The 16,750-nt window shown below is 39.5% G+C and overlaps 1 protein-coding gene across 5 annotated transcripts in view; it reads left to right on the forward strand.

Annotated features, from left to right (window-relative positions):
• The window catches only part of ELOVL5 (ELOVL fatty acid elongase 5), an 80,136-nt gene that overhangs the window by 47,319 nt on the left and 16,067 nt on the right, over nucleotides 1–16,750 (forward strand). For all 5 annotated transcript variants that reach the window (XM_012441539.3, XM_012441543.3, XM_012441537.3 and 2 more), the window contains 2 exons: nucleotides 4,970–5,035; nucleotides 8,365–8,552. In XM_012441539.3, the coding sequence (XP_012296962.1) occupies nucleotides 4,978–5,035; nucleotides 8,365–8,552 (246 nt within the window). In that variant the 5' untranslated portion in view covers nucleotides 4,970–4,977. Of the gene's footprint in view, nucleotides 1–4,969; nucleotides 5,036–8,364; nucleotides 8,553–16,750 lie in introns of those variants that run through there.

Here is a 16,750-nt window from a genome sequence, read left to right on the forward strand (position 1 = left end):
AGGCTTGGGATTCACAGATCAGGACTCTCCTGATTAGGGCCTGTTGTCCAGGGGCTGCCTTTACCTGCCCCTTCTCCCTTTTCGTTGTAGTCATTTCAGAAACAATAAGCAGGAGCAATAATTTGAAAACTATTATAATTTCCCCCCAAATATCTGTTCTTTTAGAGAATATTTTGCTGGCTATTTCAGTTTATTCCTAAGTTTGATTGTGCAAAGTTCTGCAAACCTAAGAGAAAAATTCTCAAGCTGAGAAGAAATGCAGCCTAAGAACAGATGTACCGTTTTTGACAAAAATCATTTCTCGCATGTGCTTTTGTAGAGAGCACATTTCATTTTATAAAGACGAAAGAGTGCTCCTGTGCCTGCCAGCTTCCACAGGGCCTCTGTTCAAGATGGTTTAGACTCAGATTATTTGGGACAGATGGCTTGTAACAGGATTCTTCAATATCTCCAAATACTAAATTCCACAGTCTCTTTTGGTAGCCTGCTGCTGGTTCAGTACTCTTGGGCTGAAATTTTACCTTATGTTTAATCAAGCTGCTTTTCTGTTTCCATGATGTTAGCCTAGATTCTCAAATTGGACCATGTCCTAGGCATTTGTCCTTGTGGTAATAAGTCATTTATTGCAATTCCTGGGCCTCATATTTTTCCAGGGCCACTATATCCCTCTCCACTCCTGCCCCACCAATCTGTATTGTCATTTTGAAACATTTCTTCACTGTCGTTTCTAGCTTCTCTATTCTCTTCTTACATAGAAACTGGCCACAGCCCACTAAAAGATCTTTTTTTTTTTTTTTTTTTTTTTTTGAGACGGAGTTTCACTCTTGTTACCCAGTCTGGAGTACAATGGCGCGATCTCGGCTCGCTGCAACTTCCGCCTCCTGGGTTCAAGCAATTCTCCTGCTCCAGCCTCCCGAGTAGCTGGGACCACATACAGGTGCGCGCCACCATGCCCAGCTAATTTTTGTATTTTTAGTAGAGACGGGGTTTCACCTTGTTGACCAGGATGGTCTCAATCCCTTGACCTCGTGATTCACCCGCCTCGGCCTCCCAAAGTGCTGGGATTATAGGCGTGAGCCGCCGCACCCGGCCAAGATCTCTTAATTAAAAAGTAGAATGATCGATTCCCTTATTTTTGTTAGACATACTCCTCCTGTTTGATCTCGGAATAATGTGGTTTGAATTTTATTGTTACAGCATGGTTTTTAACATATATTCAGCTTGTATTCGTATATATCATTCTACTGTCTACTCATTTGCAAATTGGATTTTGTTTTTGCTTTACTGTACCTGGCTTCTTTTCCCCATTATGAATGTCTCATTTTTTCTAGGTCACCAGGTATGCACCTTTATCTTTATCCCTATTTTGACAATCTGTATTAATATACAGTAGGTGCTGGATATTTGTGTCTTTAATTAGTACATTCATTTTAGTTTTGTCTTTCATGTTCAGGTAATGTCTCTTTCTGATAAGTTTCTCTTCTCTCCTGATACATTATTAACTTCCCCTATCTCGCCACCTTTTGTTGCTGCCCCTCTAGGGGTATGTTAGGGCTTAGAAGTGGACATTGTGGGTTGTCAGAATAATTGGGGCTCACTGATGGCATTTAGTGGACAGGGACCAAGGACAATTAATGATCCACAATATACAGAACATTGATTGTTTCCACTGGAATGCAGCAGTGCCCCTGCTGAGAAGCAAAGACAGCCATGGGTGGTTGAGAGTATTCATCATGGAGCCAGTCCTGTGGCAGACATACATTCAGAAACTTCTATTGAGGGCTTCCTACATGCCAGACACTGCTCTAAGGGCCTTATTTATATTAAATTATTTAATCTTCTTAAAGGCAGTTAGTTTGGTCTTTTCCTCATTTTTCAGAAAGATTAAATAACTTGTCCATGGTCACACTGGTAATAAGTGGAAAAAAATGGGAAGTTTCAACCCTAGTTTTGTATAAAGAGCCTAGCATTGAACCTGCTTCAAGTCCTTTCATGCTTGATACCTGATTATTGTACATTTAATGTGACCCATTAGTAATTAACTTAATATTGCCCATTTGCTAATAGGATCTAGGTTGTTTTTGTTTTTGTTTTTTGAGACAAAGTCTTGCTTTATCGCCAGGTGCCAGGCTAGAGTGCAGTGGCGCAATCTCGGCTCACTGCAGCCTCCGCCTCCCGGGTTCAAACAGTCATGCACCACCATGCCCAGCTAATTTTTGTATTTTTTAGTAGAGAAGGGGTTTTACTATGTTGGCCAGGATGGCTTCGATCTCTTGACCTCGTGATCCACCTGCCTCCGCCTCCCAAAGTGCTGGGATTACAGGCGTGAGCCACCGTGCCTGGCCAGGATCTAGGTTTTAAAACGCCTTGGAGGAAGGTGTCTGTCCCCAGCAAGCAGCTTGTCCATCAGTTATTCAGTCCATTAGTCGTAGCCTTTATGACCTTGTTCCTCTTTATTTCCTTTTATTGGGCTGTTTGGGATGCAGCCAGTGGGGAGCAGGGAACCCTGCTACCTCCATATACATGACCCACTATACATCACAGATGAAGTTAAATTGTGTTGGTGTAATTTTGATGTCACAAAATCATGATGGTTGTCTTCCAAAACTTGGATTTTCTAGACGATTTTCAATAGATGTTGAAAAAATAGACACAGCCAAATTATCTTTTAGCTAGCGTACTTCCTGAACCCCCCTCGGGCAGAACTTATAATTGCCCTTAATAGGTAAGACATGTTTTATTTAACTGTGTTTTAAAAAGGAATTCTCTTTAGGAAATGTAAAGCTAAACCTGTTCTCTTCAGCACCAGGATTTTCTAGAATTTCTTGTCTCTCCTGAAGTGGTTCGATCTAGGAGAGGAAAATGGCTTAGGACCAAAATGGCCTTTCTTAGGAATACAGTGCATTAGTACCCTCTCACTGTGAGGGAGTACATTCTAAGACCCCTAGAATGGACCCCAGAATCTGCAGATAGTATCAAACACTATATTATATATACTCTGTTTTTTTCCTATGTATACGTACCTATAATGAAGTTTAATTTATAAATTAGGCAAAATAAGAGATTAACAACAATAACTAATAATAACATAGAACAATTAAGTAAAATAAAAGTTATTTGAATATGAGCACTGCGATCCTCAGGCAGTCAACCCATAACCCAGAAGGCTACTAAGTGACTCAAGGGTGAAGAAGTGTCTACAGTGAGGATACAGTGACAAAGGGATGATTCATATCTCAGGCAGGATGGAGTTGGACAGCAGGAGATTTCATCATGCTACTCAGAACGGTGTGCAATCTACAACTTATGAATTGTTTATTTCTGGAATTTCCCACCTAGTACTTCAGACTGTGGTTGATTGCAAGTAATTGAAACCTCAGAAAGCAAAACTGTGGATAAGAGGGGACTACTCTATGTTAAAATTTTGTTGGACTGCAGAAATAAACTTGTGCTAAGGTTGTATAACTCTTGATGGACAAAGGTGGCTGACCTGCTTGTTGGCAGATGTGTAGGGGTGGGGGGCTGGTGCTTTCGTTTCCAGGCATGAGTTGGTGTCAGCATCCTCCCCAATCCCCCTTGGGCAGGAAAGCTGTCAGGACAGAATCCTGTTACCTATTTTGAAAGTGTCGTTTATGGCTCCTATCTCTACCTCCCATCTCATCTGTATTGACTTAATTGTAACTACTACAACCATTAGATAATTTTGTGGATAAAGTAGTTTGTCTTAAAATTAGCCAGAAAATACGTATGCTTCAGTGTGGCAAGCCAAGGAAGAGAAGTATCACCAAATGATTAACAGCTTAGTTAACAAAATCAGTTTTGCCTTTGCCCTTGGAAGTTATAATATTGATGATTGTTCCTGTAAGAAGAATGGCCAGGAAAGTTGGAAATATATGTCTCCTAACTTTAATGTAGAAAATCTAGTCAATATGCATATGAAAAGTTGCTTAGCTACCCTCTAAATGTAAACCTTAAATGGGGAGAAGGTAGGGAGCTATAGAATCTTAGAAGATGGAGGTAAATTTTTAACTGGTATCTCCAAGATATTTTATTACATGAAATTAAGCAAGTAATATATGCATACTTCTATATATAATAGTATTTTTCTTAGTTTTTTTTTTACTGTAATCTCCACAATAAGAATATATTTTACATCACAGCAGAGTACATCATTATAATAAAACTAAAGTTTTATGAAACTATATTCATTCTCACTAGGAACAAAGCATTCTGATTCTCTATTATGATCAGTTACTATTTTTAATGCTGAGTTGGCATGATCATCTACTAATGGGTTGCAGGCCACAATGTGAAAACATCCATTTAGCATGACCTCTTGGTGCTCAAAAGAGGAGAAATCTCTGAAAGTATACTGCAGAAATGTTACCATTAGGTTTCTTGTGACGCATGACTTGGGGATTGCAGTTGAGGGAACTAATGAGATTTTTGCCCCTTTTTTTTTCATTTTTAATACTTGAATTTTTTAAAATTGTAGACATGAAGTACTGTAAAATAATAATTTATAAAAGTAAGAAGTGGAGAAAACTGTCTTTTCACTATGGTATTCCATTCCCTCATACGGCTCTTCCTTGTCTTACCTCAAGTCCTCAGTTGTTGCCCAGACAGGATCTTTTCCTGTCTGCCACCTCTCATTCCAGTTAGTTCCACTTTTCTCCCCACTGAGATTTCAGCTTCACAGAAAGAGTTTTTATGGAACTGAGAAAAGAAGTTCAGAAAACTGGCACTTCATTTATAAAGTGAATTCACAGAATTGTGTGTTTCCTTTTGATGTTCAAGTTGGAGCTGGCACAGAAGTTACTTTAGTGAATTAAAAAAATATTCTTTTAACCTAAGGAACTTAATCTTGTCTGTAACATATTCTTTGAAAAGAATTTATTCTTTTATGAAAAAAAGACTGTATAAAAGCATTTTGAGTAAAGATTAATCAGTATCTTTTTTTCCTTAATAGGTTTTAAAATGGAACATTTTGATGCATCACTTAGTCCCTATTTCAAGGCATTGCTAGGCCCCCGAGGTAAGGTGGTTTTTGTTTTTGCTTACCTTCTGCGGCATTACTCCCTGCCTATAGTCACTTGTAAATATTGCATGAGGAGATTCTAGAAAATGTTAGCATTTTCTATGATAAGTCCAAAACTTTATCCTGGATAACAAGGGGTTTGGAGAAGTCTCTGACAGAGACACCTGCTGTGGGTGGTTCTCATTGACTTTAACTGGAGTTCAAAAATATGCTATAAAGCTTATAGCCTGAGAGTACGGTAGATTTCACCATTATCGGTGGCATGTTTTTCTCAATTCTTGGCAGTCTCTAAAAGAAACTAGTTTCCAAAATACAGTGTTGTAATAGGAGTTTAAAACTCTTCCCCTTTTACAATTTTAGGGCTTTTTAAGGTCCTCTTATTTTATATCACAGCAACTCACTGGTAAATATGCACCTGGACCTTACTTACTGTATCTTTTAGAAAGTTAATCAGCTCCGTATTGCCTTCTTTTGATTTCATTTGCAAATGTCTTTTAAAGTCTTTTGTATAAAGAAAGAACTTCTTAGGCTAACCAAAAGATTCTCAGAAAAACTGGAAATGGCTTTTAAACAGACAAAAAGAGTCTCAGTTTCTCATGATTTTTAAAGTACAAAAGAAATAACAAAAGGACTTAGTCTATTAGCATGGCAGAGATGAAATAATAGGTTTCATGTCACCTGCCATAATAGTGAAGGCGTGGAGAAAGTCAAAATTGATGCAACCTCTCTGAAAGGTTGTTTGCCTTCTGATGGAAGTAAAATGCACATGCCCTTTTACCTAGCCATTCTACTCCTAAACTTTATCCTTGATCAGTTAAACAACGATACAGATCAGGATGCTCATTACAGCATTATTTGTCGAGGAATCATCTGGACACCTGTCAGTAGGGGACAAGTTAAGTAAACTAATGTATGGCCAGTTGAAAAGAACAAAAAAGAATAAGTTAGATCCATCTGTATGTTTTTAGATTGGGATAGTGCCTTACTTTAGCTGTAAGGGACAAAAAAATTCAACTCTAAATGGCTAAAACAATAATGAAAATTACTAGCTTTCATTACCAGGCAGGGCAATTCCTTAGTTATTTCAGGGACTGTATGATACAACCGAGGATCCTTGTTCTTGTCATTTGCTACTTTGCCACTCCCAGGTATCAGCAGCTCTATCCTCAGAATGGGTCCCCCACCTCATATAGTTGTAGGATGGCTGTAGTAGCTCCAAGCAGCACATCCAGAGGAAGAAAAAAATGTTTCATTTGTATGATTTTAAACATAAGGAAGCCATTTCCCAGAGCCCTTTGCCAGCTGTCATCTCTCAGAACTCACTGGCCACAGTTGCTTCACATGCTCCTGCCTGAACCAGTCGCCAAAGAGTGGGTTAGGACTGCCACAGATTGGCTAGATCCTAAGGATTCTCCACCTGGGGCTGGAATTCAGGTCAGCTGCCCTGGAAGCACTCTGCAGCATGGGAGGATGAATACCTGCCAATTTGGAAAAATGAAGATCTGTGGCAAAATGAATAAAGCAAAGTGTAAATCAGAGCTTTAAGTTAAAAAAAAAAAAGGAGATTTGTGTGTATTTATTGTTTTTGATATATGTGTTCACACAAAACATATAACAGTCTAATGTTAGTTGCTCAGTGGGAACTGATTTTCTTAAAATTGACAGCCAAGGCCCAAAGCTGAGAACAAAAGGTGGTTAGCATCCCCTTAAAGTCAGTCCCTGGGGCAGCCACTTCCCTGATGACTTCTAAGAACAACCAGTTCTGCAGGACTGATAGTAACACGTGATCCTAGCATAACTAATGGGGAGGGTGTAGAGGGCAAGTTCCTCTGAAGCCAAAGAAAGCAAACCATGAGAGAAATGCTGGGCAAGTTTAGTGTGTACAGTGCAAGAAAGGAAGACTGACAGTCAGTTCCTCACGTGGACATATGCTTTATTGAGCCTTGTTCTGTGAAACCAAGGAGAAAACTAGTGGAGAAAGTAGCAAGATGGTCCAGCCTGGGAGGGGTCAAAATCCTCCCAACTGCTGCTTCTCCGTAAAGGTGAATGCTGCATGTGCCTCAAGCTCTGGAGTTGTGAGCCTTGGTGGGTAGTTGAGATTGAGGAGCCACAGGTTTTGGGGGATGATCGTAGCAGGGTGTTAAGGGAAGCATGCTCCAGAGGCAGCTCGCTGGGGTCAGCCAGAGGATGAAGTTGAATTTTTCAGGGGACAGATAACACCTAGGGTGTCTGGCTGTCAAGGAGTTTCCCGCCATCCAAGAAGAGGTTGTCAGTTTGCTGCTGGCAGCTACTTGACCTGTTTTCCTCTCCCTCATCCTCCCTGCCTAAGAAGGAATGGGGCAGGGGAGGCCCTTCCTATACCAATAGCTCCCTTGGATCCACCTAGGTCTTCTCTCTCAAGTTACTACTCCTCAGTTCCTTAAATACTGAACTTTAAGTAGGCACTTATCTGATCATTGCTGCTTCACCTTCATGTTTTGTTTTTGTTTTTATTTATTTTTATTTTTGAGATGGAGTCTCGCTCTGTTGCTCAGGCTGGAGTGCAGTGGCACGATCTCAGCTCACTGCAACCTCCACCTCCCAAGTTCAAGCGATTCTCCCACCTAGGCCTCCCGAGTAGCTGGGATTACAGGTGCATGCCACTATGCCCAGCTAATTTTTGTATTTTTAGTAGAGACAGGGTTTCACCATGTTGGCCAGGCTGGTCTCGAACTCCTGACCTCAGGTGATCCGCCCGCCTCGGCCTCCCAAAGTGCTGGGATTACAGGTGTGAGCCACTGCATCCGGCCTTTGTTTTGTTTATAAATCATTGTCCCCTCTGCTGTTGACCATTACACTCATAGCAGATACTGCCTTTCTGATCAGTGCCAGTGTCACTAACCTGGCTAAGCGGCACATTTTCTGAGTCTGCACGTGCTGGCCACACTTGTTGACACTCGACTGAGATGATGGAGGACTTCAGAGTTCAGTGACTGCCATTTCTTGGGTTTCATCACCCTATGTGTAATCCAGTAAACCTGGTTAATAAATCCAGTTAATGGGAAATGTAGCCTTCTCTTTGTTTTCTTCTTAAATTATTTGGAAAGAATATTTTTATTATGATTTTACTTAGCAAAAATCATGAATAATATGTTGTTATTCAGAGCTGTAATAAGGAGCTTCACCTTGTTGGATATGTATTGAAAATTCATGCCTCCTCTCCTGATTGCTTTATTGGAATTAGGAACATTAACACCAGATGATTTTTATATCATCGAGGTTAGAGAAATATTTTTAATGTTTGAAAAGTTGTGATTATTTTTATATATGATTAATTTTTTTTTCAGATACCAGAGTAAAAGGATGGTTTCTACTGGACAATTATATACCTACATTTATCTGCTCTGTCATATATTTACTAGTTGTATGGCTGGGACCAAAATACATGAGGAATAAACAGCCATTCTCTTGCCGGGGGATTTTAGTGGTGTATAATCTTGGACTTACACTGCTGTCTCTGTATATGTTCTGTGAGGTAAGTCAAAGGTCTTCCTCTCACTTAAATGCACTCATATTGCTGTCCTGAATTGTATTCCTAAATGAGGAAAGGTGGCCACTTGGGGTGTAGAGACAACTGGGTGAGCAAGTATCTTAATGCATTTTGAGTGTGTTTTAAAATTGATTTTTCAAAATGTCAGAGTTGTTTATACAAATATGCCTTCTAGAATAGCTAAAATAGAAGCCTTTGTTATTGGTTCTTTTGTTATGTTTCATATGATATTCAAAATTAAAATATTTTTAGAAATACTTTCATGCAAGCAAAATACAGAATGGAAAATGAACAAAATGTGAAAAACACATATGAGAGCATTTTATTATTAAGCATTAATAAGTACTTGCTTCTTGTTTGAAGGTAGAGGAGGAAGGAAGTGGGTGGTACTTGTGTTTGGTATGTTTTGTGGTATATCACCCTCTGTTTGATCTGATAACTTGTCAAATCTCACAGTTGTTTTTTAAAAGCTAAGAAGAGTGACTGGTGATATCTACATTTAGGTTTTGAATTGTCTGTGTGAGTTCAGGCCCAGTTATTTCTTTTATATCACAGTTTCTTTTGAAAATCACATTTGATGATCTCAAAGGCAAATATTATAGCTTAAAAATGGAAGAAAAATCAGAATAAACCCTTCTCCCTGTTTTGAAGGGATAACACTATAGCCTTTAAAGGTAAAAGGAGGAGGAAAGCTGCTCTCCGGTGGTAAGCAGTTTGTGTACATTTTTCTGGGAAAGCCTACTCACTTTTCATGCTTAAAACACAAACCTATTTCCAAGTCTTCTAGAGAATTAAGCTATGGATAAAACAAATGTTCAAGCACTTCTGTATAGGTTTTCAGTGTTTTATTTTGGTTTTAGTTCTTCAAGGAGTAGTAAAGAAGAAGGTAGAGGTGGGAGGGAAAGGGTAGATACAAACATGAATCTTAAAATTAGTGTTCAGGGGAAAAAATGAATTCTCCATCAGCCTCAGGCCGTGATGGTGTCTCCCTGGCTGCATGTGGTGGAGTGCAGGAATGTGGGCGTGTGAAAGCGTGTTTGATTATCAGAGGCGTTGCAGCTGTGGGATATCTGTGTCTTGTTCTCCCATGTATGTTTCATAAGCCAAGGTATATTCTGACTATAATGGTAGCTGCTACTAGCATTGCTTTTATGCTTGACACTCCAAGAAATACTTACAACTCTTTTTTTTTTTTTTTTTTTTTGCTTTTTTTCTGTCCTATTCTAGAATGAAGGCAGTTTAATTAGCCTCCAAGATGGAGATTGCAGGACTGGAGGCAGGGGAAGTGCACAGGAGTGACTCCTGGCCCCAGCACTGTGCACATCTCTGTGTTCAAGGGACAAACCACAGCAAGCTGTCAGGTTTTTCAGAGTGAACTGTTTACTTTTTCATAATTGATAGATAATAGAGCCATTTATTTAAGAGAACTCTTATGTAAGAGTTTATTATTGCCCGTAGCAACATTATAGAGAAAAATATTTCATATGATTAATTCTTAGAGAACTTAAGCGTTTGCCTTATATATTTCTTAAGCCCTGGATATATAGCTATAATTCCATCATTTATCCTCTCTTAAGCAGATGATTTCCTGGTAAAGAGGAGAAGGAAAATGCTGTATAAATTATAGCTGTGTGTATCTGAGTGGTTGTAGGGGGCTCTGAACACATTGTAATAGAAAGTATAGATTTTCCTCTGATAGCTTGGTGAGAACAGAAAACTTTGAGCAGTGATTAAGCACTGAATACAGAAATTTAAGAAATATACAGAATAGGGAAACTACATTTTTAACTCACAGTTTAGAGTCCATAAGAGGGAATAGACAAGGAGGCAATATTTCCTTAAATCGAGTTTACAGAAAGCTATCCAGATCAGATATGCCCATGTTGAAAATAAGCCCTAGTGCTCCAAATTGATGGTATTTACATTTGACTTTTCTCTGATTTTTCTCCTATACATATGTAAAACCCAGTAAATCCATTATCATATGTCCTTTTTCAAACTTTGAATTTCATTTTAGCTGTACCTTTTTCTTTTTCTGTTTTTTTTTTCGTTTTGTTTTTTGAGACAGAGTTACACTCTTGTTGCCCAGCCTGGAGTGCAGTGCCACAATCTAAGCTCACTGCAACCTCCGCCTCCTAGCTTCAAGCGATTCTCTTGCCTCAGCCTCCCAAGTAGCTGAAACAGGCACGCGCCACCACTCCCGGCTAATATTTTGTATTTTTAGTAGAGACGGGGTTTTTCACCAAGTTGGCCAGGCTGGTCTCAAACTCCTGACCTCTGGTGATCCACCCGCCCCGGCCTCCCAAGTGCAGGGATTACAGGGGTGAGCCACCGTGCCCAACCATTTTTTTTACTTAGCATTTCTACTCCATTGAATGCTTAAGACACAGAAGGTCAGTCATGGAGTTTTACTGTGGAACTCGTTTTAGAGAAATGTCCCAGGAGTTAGAGCCATTCTCCTGTGGGCACACATCTGTAATGGTCATTATTTTAGTTTTTATTTACCTTCCTGCTTATCTACATATTTGCGGCTGTAAAGAATTTTTTTAATAAGTAGTCTTAGGTATTTTTGTTATTTAATTCTGTGGCATAAATTCCCACTGCTTTAGTGAGTTCTAGATTAATACAAATAAAATTAACTGTCACTTAAAGGAGACAGGAAGAAGTGGGGTTTTTTTTAATTTTTTTGTTTGTTTGAGACAGGGTCTCACTCTGTTGCCCAGGCTGGAGTGCAGTGGTGCTCACTGCATCCTCGCCTCCCGAGCTTAAGTGATCCTCCCACCTCAGCCTTCCTAGTGGCTGGGGACTACAGGAACATGCCACCACACCTAGCTGATTTTTTGTATTTTTCACAGAGGCGAGGTTTCATCATGTTGCTCAGGCTGGTCTTGAACTCCTAGGCTCAAGTGATTCACCCACCTCTGACTCCCAAACTGCTGGGATTACAGACGTGAACCACCACATCTGGCCAATAGGAAGAAGTCCTTTAAAGAAGGGAGATGATCAGAAGGAAATGAAAGGGAGTCATTGAAACTTTAAATTTACTAGAAGGAAAATAACCAAATCCACATTTTAAAACTTTGAAACTGAGTTTAAAATGTAGTAGGAATACAGAGTTGTTCATAGTTTGTGTATTTGGTAGAAACAAAATTAAAAGGAGAGAAGAGGTATTACTTCTAATTATCTCATTAACTTTAGTGTTTATTTCCAGGAAAAAGGTCATAGATCCCAGATTTGAAACATATTTGAATTAGTAGTATGTTTTAATTTGAAAGTATTGGATTTATAGCAATCCTTTTCGCTTTTGCTTATTAGGGGTTTTCTAACATCACTGTCTGTGGTGAAGGCTCAGAAATGAAATTTCAAGTTATAGAAGAGAAACAGTTTGCATTAGTTACTTAGCTTTGTGAAATTGTGCCTTTACAGCAAATATAAAAATCTGTGCCTTTTAACCATTCAGGGCATATGTCTTCTGAAGAGAAGCCTGATTTTTCAGACTATCCATCTGTCTTTTCTCTTGTCTCCAGTCCCAAAATTGAGAACCTCTGCCTATATGGTGCCAAACGGTGGCTTTCCTTCACTCTGCCTTATCTACTGGACCAGGTTTCCCCAACCCGCCCAGTGAGCTATCAAAGCCACTTTTAACTCCTTTGTTAGAATGTTACAGGTGGTTTCCATCTTAGGCAGCTGCTCTGTCCTCATGTGAAGCCATTTAATGTGCCTACTCTTCTCCTACTGTGCCTCTGACCTCTTAGACCCTAAGCAGAGAGGATCTAATTGTGTTTGTTACAGTCCAAAAGGGAGCAACACCGTTGATCCACCTGTGCCTCACGCACTGATCCTTGGACTCAGCAGCGGCTGCCAGGAAACAGGGTCAGTGCTGTGCAGTGCACATGGCTTTGAATCCACCAGGAACACTGTTGAAAGGATGGCTGGCTCCTTTCCTCAGAAGGAGGCACTCTGGCCTTGCTTAGTTGGTCCATTATGCTCAGCTCTACTCAAACCCCAGCAACACCAGGCTCTTTCATTCTTCTGGGCTCTACCTCTTAAAACTCCCTCTTCTGCCTGGCAGTCTCCCTCTCACTTTGGAGGACTGCGCCAAAGGAGCCAATTCCTCTGTGAAGCCATGAGTGTACTGAGGGAGAGGACTCAACTCTAGAGAGAGATTTTTTTTCCCCCAGCCTTTTTGGCCATCCCATTGTTCCCAAGGACTAGGATGCATTCCTTTCAAAGTACTTTCATGATATGCCCCTTAGCATCTCATCCTTGCCCCGCCGACACTCACTGGCTTAGGCTAGAATGAAAAGGTGTTTTATCCCATTGTCACTATAGCTGATTACTACATCAAATGTATCCTGAGTATTAGGATACAAAAAAAAAAAGTAAACATAAGAATGACATTTTCAAGTTATTTAGCAGTCAAAGATAAATCATGGGTTACAGACAAGATTATTTTTTGAGTATCTATATATGTTTCCTCCCTTGCAGTTAAAACTCATGTTGTGAATAGTGTGAGAGAATGAGTTTTAAAATATTCAGCACACTTAAAATGTAATTTTGAAAAAAAAATTGATAGTTGGATGGATGCATCTGGCTTGGCATAAATCCAAACTTATTCTTTCTTCTCCTTTAAAATTTTTATTTTAAATTGTAATTTTGGAACTACTTGAAAATAATTAAAATAAAATTATATAGATAATATCTGTGCACCTGATAAATGCTTGATTTTTTTTGTTTGTTTAAATAAGAAGATATTACAAAAATGCATCTAAAGTACAGTCCCTTTCCACACCTCTTCTAAAGTTTGTACAGTTTTCCTCTGGATATATTTTTACTGCATGTATCTGTATACATGACAATACATAGTATATTCTAAGATAGTTTTTAAAAACTATACATGAATGGTATATAATTAAACTCAAGTCGATTTTTTCAGTCATTTTTGATGAATTTATCTTGAGTCATATAAATCTAATTTATTAATTATAATTATATAATTATGCTAAGTATAGTTAATTATAAATTAAATTCATTTTAACTGCTTTGTAGTATTTCAGTGTTGGAATTTATTACACCATTTTATAAGTGTTTCTTTGGATGGATATGTAGGTTGTTAAGATTGTTTTTTGTTGTTTTTTGAGACAGAGTCCAGCTCTGTCACCCGGGCTGGATTACGTTGGCACAATCATAGCTCACCCACTGTAGCCTAGAACTTGTGGGCTCAAGTCATTCTCCCACCTCAGCCTCCTGCGTAGCTGGGACTACAGGCATGTCCCACCATGCCTGGCTAATTTTTTTATTATTGGTAGAAGCACTGACTCACTGTGTTGCCTAGGCTGGTCTCAAAGTCCTGGACTCAAGCGATTCTCCCACTTTGGCCTCCCAAAGTGCTGGGATTACAGGCGTGAGCCACTGTGCCCAGCTGTGTAGGTTTATGCAGGTCATGTAATTAATAGTGTGCATAAAATCTTCTTAGACGTATCTCCTTATGCAAATATGGTAAGGTTTTTGACCAGATAAATGCATAGAGAATGCAGTCATTCATTCAGTCTAATCCAGAGCAAGCTGCTAACTCACTTCAGTTCTCTGAAGCCTGGGAGAGGTGGTGAAGCTGCAGAAGGAACTGGAAAGTAGCAGAGGATGGCTCATAGGTTTAAGGGGAAAAATCATCTCCATAACACAAAAGGGCAAGGTGCAGCAGCAAGTGTGCTGTAGAAGCTGCAGTCAGACATCTGGAAGATGTAACTAAGATCATTGATGAACATGGCTACACTAAACTTGTAGCACATACCACTGTGTCTGGCAGCATTTTTATTTTTAATTTATCTTTTTTTTTTCTTACGAACAGGGTCCCACTCTGTCACCCAGGCTGGAGTGCAGTGATGTGATCATAGCTCACTGTAACCTTGAACTCCTGGGCACAAGCCATCCTCCTACCTCAGCCTCCCAAGTAGCTAGGACTATAAGTTCAAGCCATGCCTGGCCAATTTTTAAATGTTTTGTAGAGATGGGGTCTTGCTATGTTGCCCAGGCTGGGCTCAAACTCCTGGCCTCAAACAATTCTCTCGCCTCGGCCTCCCAAAGTGCTGGGATTACAGGTATGTACCACTGTGCCTGGCCAGCATTTTAAAATTAAGGTATGTGTATTTATTTTTTAGATATAATGCAATTGCACACTTAATAGACTATAATGTAATCATAACTTTTATATGCACTGGGAAAGCAAAAAAATAATAATGTGACTTACTTTATGGCAATACTCATTTTATTGCAGTGATCTGCCACTAAACCGAGGTATAAAATATTAACATGATAAATGAAAATGAAATGAAATTTCCCCATTAAAAGACAAGAGAGTGTCAGATTCAGTCATTCTGGCTGCAGCTTCTGTAGCAGTACTTGCTGCTGGACCTTGCCCTTTTGTGTTAAGGAGATGACTTCTTCCCTGAAACCTTATGAGCCATCCTTTGCTAGTTTCCCTCTCACTTTGGAGGACTGTGCAGAAGGATTTAATTCCTCTGTGAAGCCATGAGTGTTCCTTTTCCTTCTGCAGCTTCACCACCTCTCCCGGGCTTCACAGAATTGAAGTGAGTTATCAGCTTGCTCTGGATTAGATTTTGGCTTAAGGAAATGTTATGGTTGGTTTATCTTCTCCCTAGACCACTCAGACTTTCAGCAATAAGGCTATTAATGCTTTCTCATCATTTTTGTGTTCGTTGGAACAGCACTTTAATGTCCTTCAATAACTTTTCCTTTGCATTCACAACGTGGCTAACCTGGTACAAAGAGGCCCAGCTTTCATCCTATCTCAGCTTTCCACCTGCCTTCCTCACTAAGCGTAATCATTTCTAGCTTTTGATATAAAGTGAGAGACATTCTACTTTCCCTTTCACTTCAACACTTAGAGGCCATAGTAGGATTATTAACCCAATTTCAATATTGTTGTATCTCAGGGAATAAGGAGGCCAGAGAAGAAGGAGATAGTTGGGGAGAACAGCGAGTCTATGGAGCAGCTAAAACACACACAATATTTACTGCGTTTGCTGTCTTGTATAGGTGTGGTTCATGGCACTTCAAAACAATAACAATAGTAATATCAAAGTTCGATAACCACAGATCACCATAACAGATACAATAATAGTGAAAAATTTTGAAATATTTTGAAAAATATTTTATAATTGTCAGAATTACAAACATGTGACACAGTAACACAAAGTGAACACATGCTGTTGGAAAAGTGGTACCAACCAATAGAGTGACTTTTTTTCCCAGCCTTTTTGGCCATCCCTAGTTCCCAAGGACTAGGATGCATTCCTTTCAAAGTACTTTGATGATATACCCCTTAGCATCCCATCCCTGCCCCACTGACACTCATTGGCTTAGGCTAGAATGAAAAGATTCGTTCTTTTTTGGTTCAATTTTTTTTAAGTAGTTCTTTTTTTTTTTTTTTAACTGCCTATGAGGTGTGTGGTACACAAGCATGTACATGCATGTCTGAAAAGATTTCACTTTTTTTTGAGATGGAGTCTTGCTCTGTCGCCCAGGCTGGAGTGCAGTGGCACAATCTCGGCTCACTGCAACCTTCACCTCCTGAATTCAGGCGATTCTCGTGCCTCAGCCTCCTGAGTAGCTGGGACTACAAGCACCTGCTACCACGCCCAGCTAATTTTTTGTATTTTTAGTAGAGATGGGGTTTCACTATGATAGCCAGGCTGGTCTCGATCTCCTGACCTTGTGATTCACCCGACTCGGTCTCCCAAAGTGCTGGGATTGCAGGCGTGAGCCACGCACCCAGCCTCCTAAGTAGTTCTTTCTGTGAAGGGCAGTCTCTTAGTCTGAGTGTCATGTTATTTGACTTTACATTTAAATAATATTTATCAAGGCATGGAATTCTAGATTAATAGTTATTTTCCTCGGCACTTTGAAGATTTATTCCAGAGAAGTCTGCTATGGTCCTACTTTTGTTCATTTGTAGGTAATCTTTTTTCTTTTTAGGTACTTTGAAAATTTCCAGTCACTCCTACTTCCTTCATTTGTTTCTAATCTGTTTCATCCATCTATTTTGTTTTTAGTTTAAATGGTTGTGCATCTTTTACTTCTGAAAGTTCACTGCTTGCTCTTTTTTTATTCCATAACATGGAAGTATTGTCCCCTCCCCCATGATGCAGATTAGATGACAGTGA

The sequence above is a fragment of the Aotus nancymaae genome, unplaced genomic scaffold, assembly GCF_030222135.1.
Source record: "Aotus nancymaae isolate 86718 unplaced genomic scaffold, 86718_ANA_hifiasm-v0.15.2.pri h1tg000040l, whole genome shotgun sequence".
NCBI classification, from domain to species: domain Eukaryota; kingdom Metazoa; phylum Chordata; class Mammalia; order Primates; family Aotidae; genus Aotus; species Aotus nancymaae.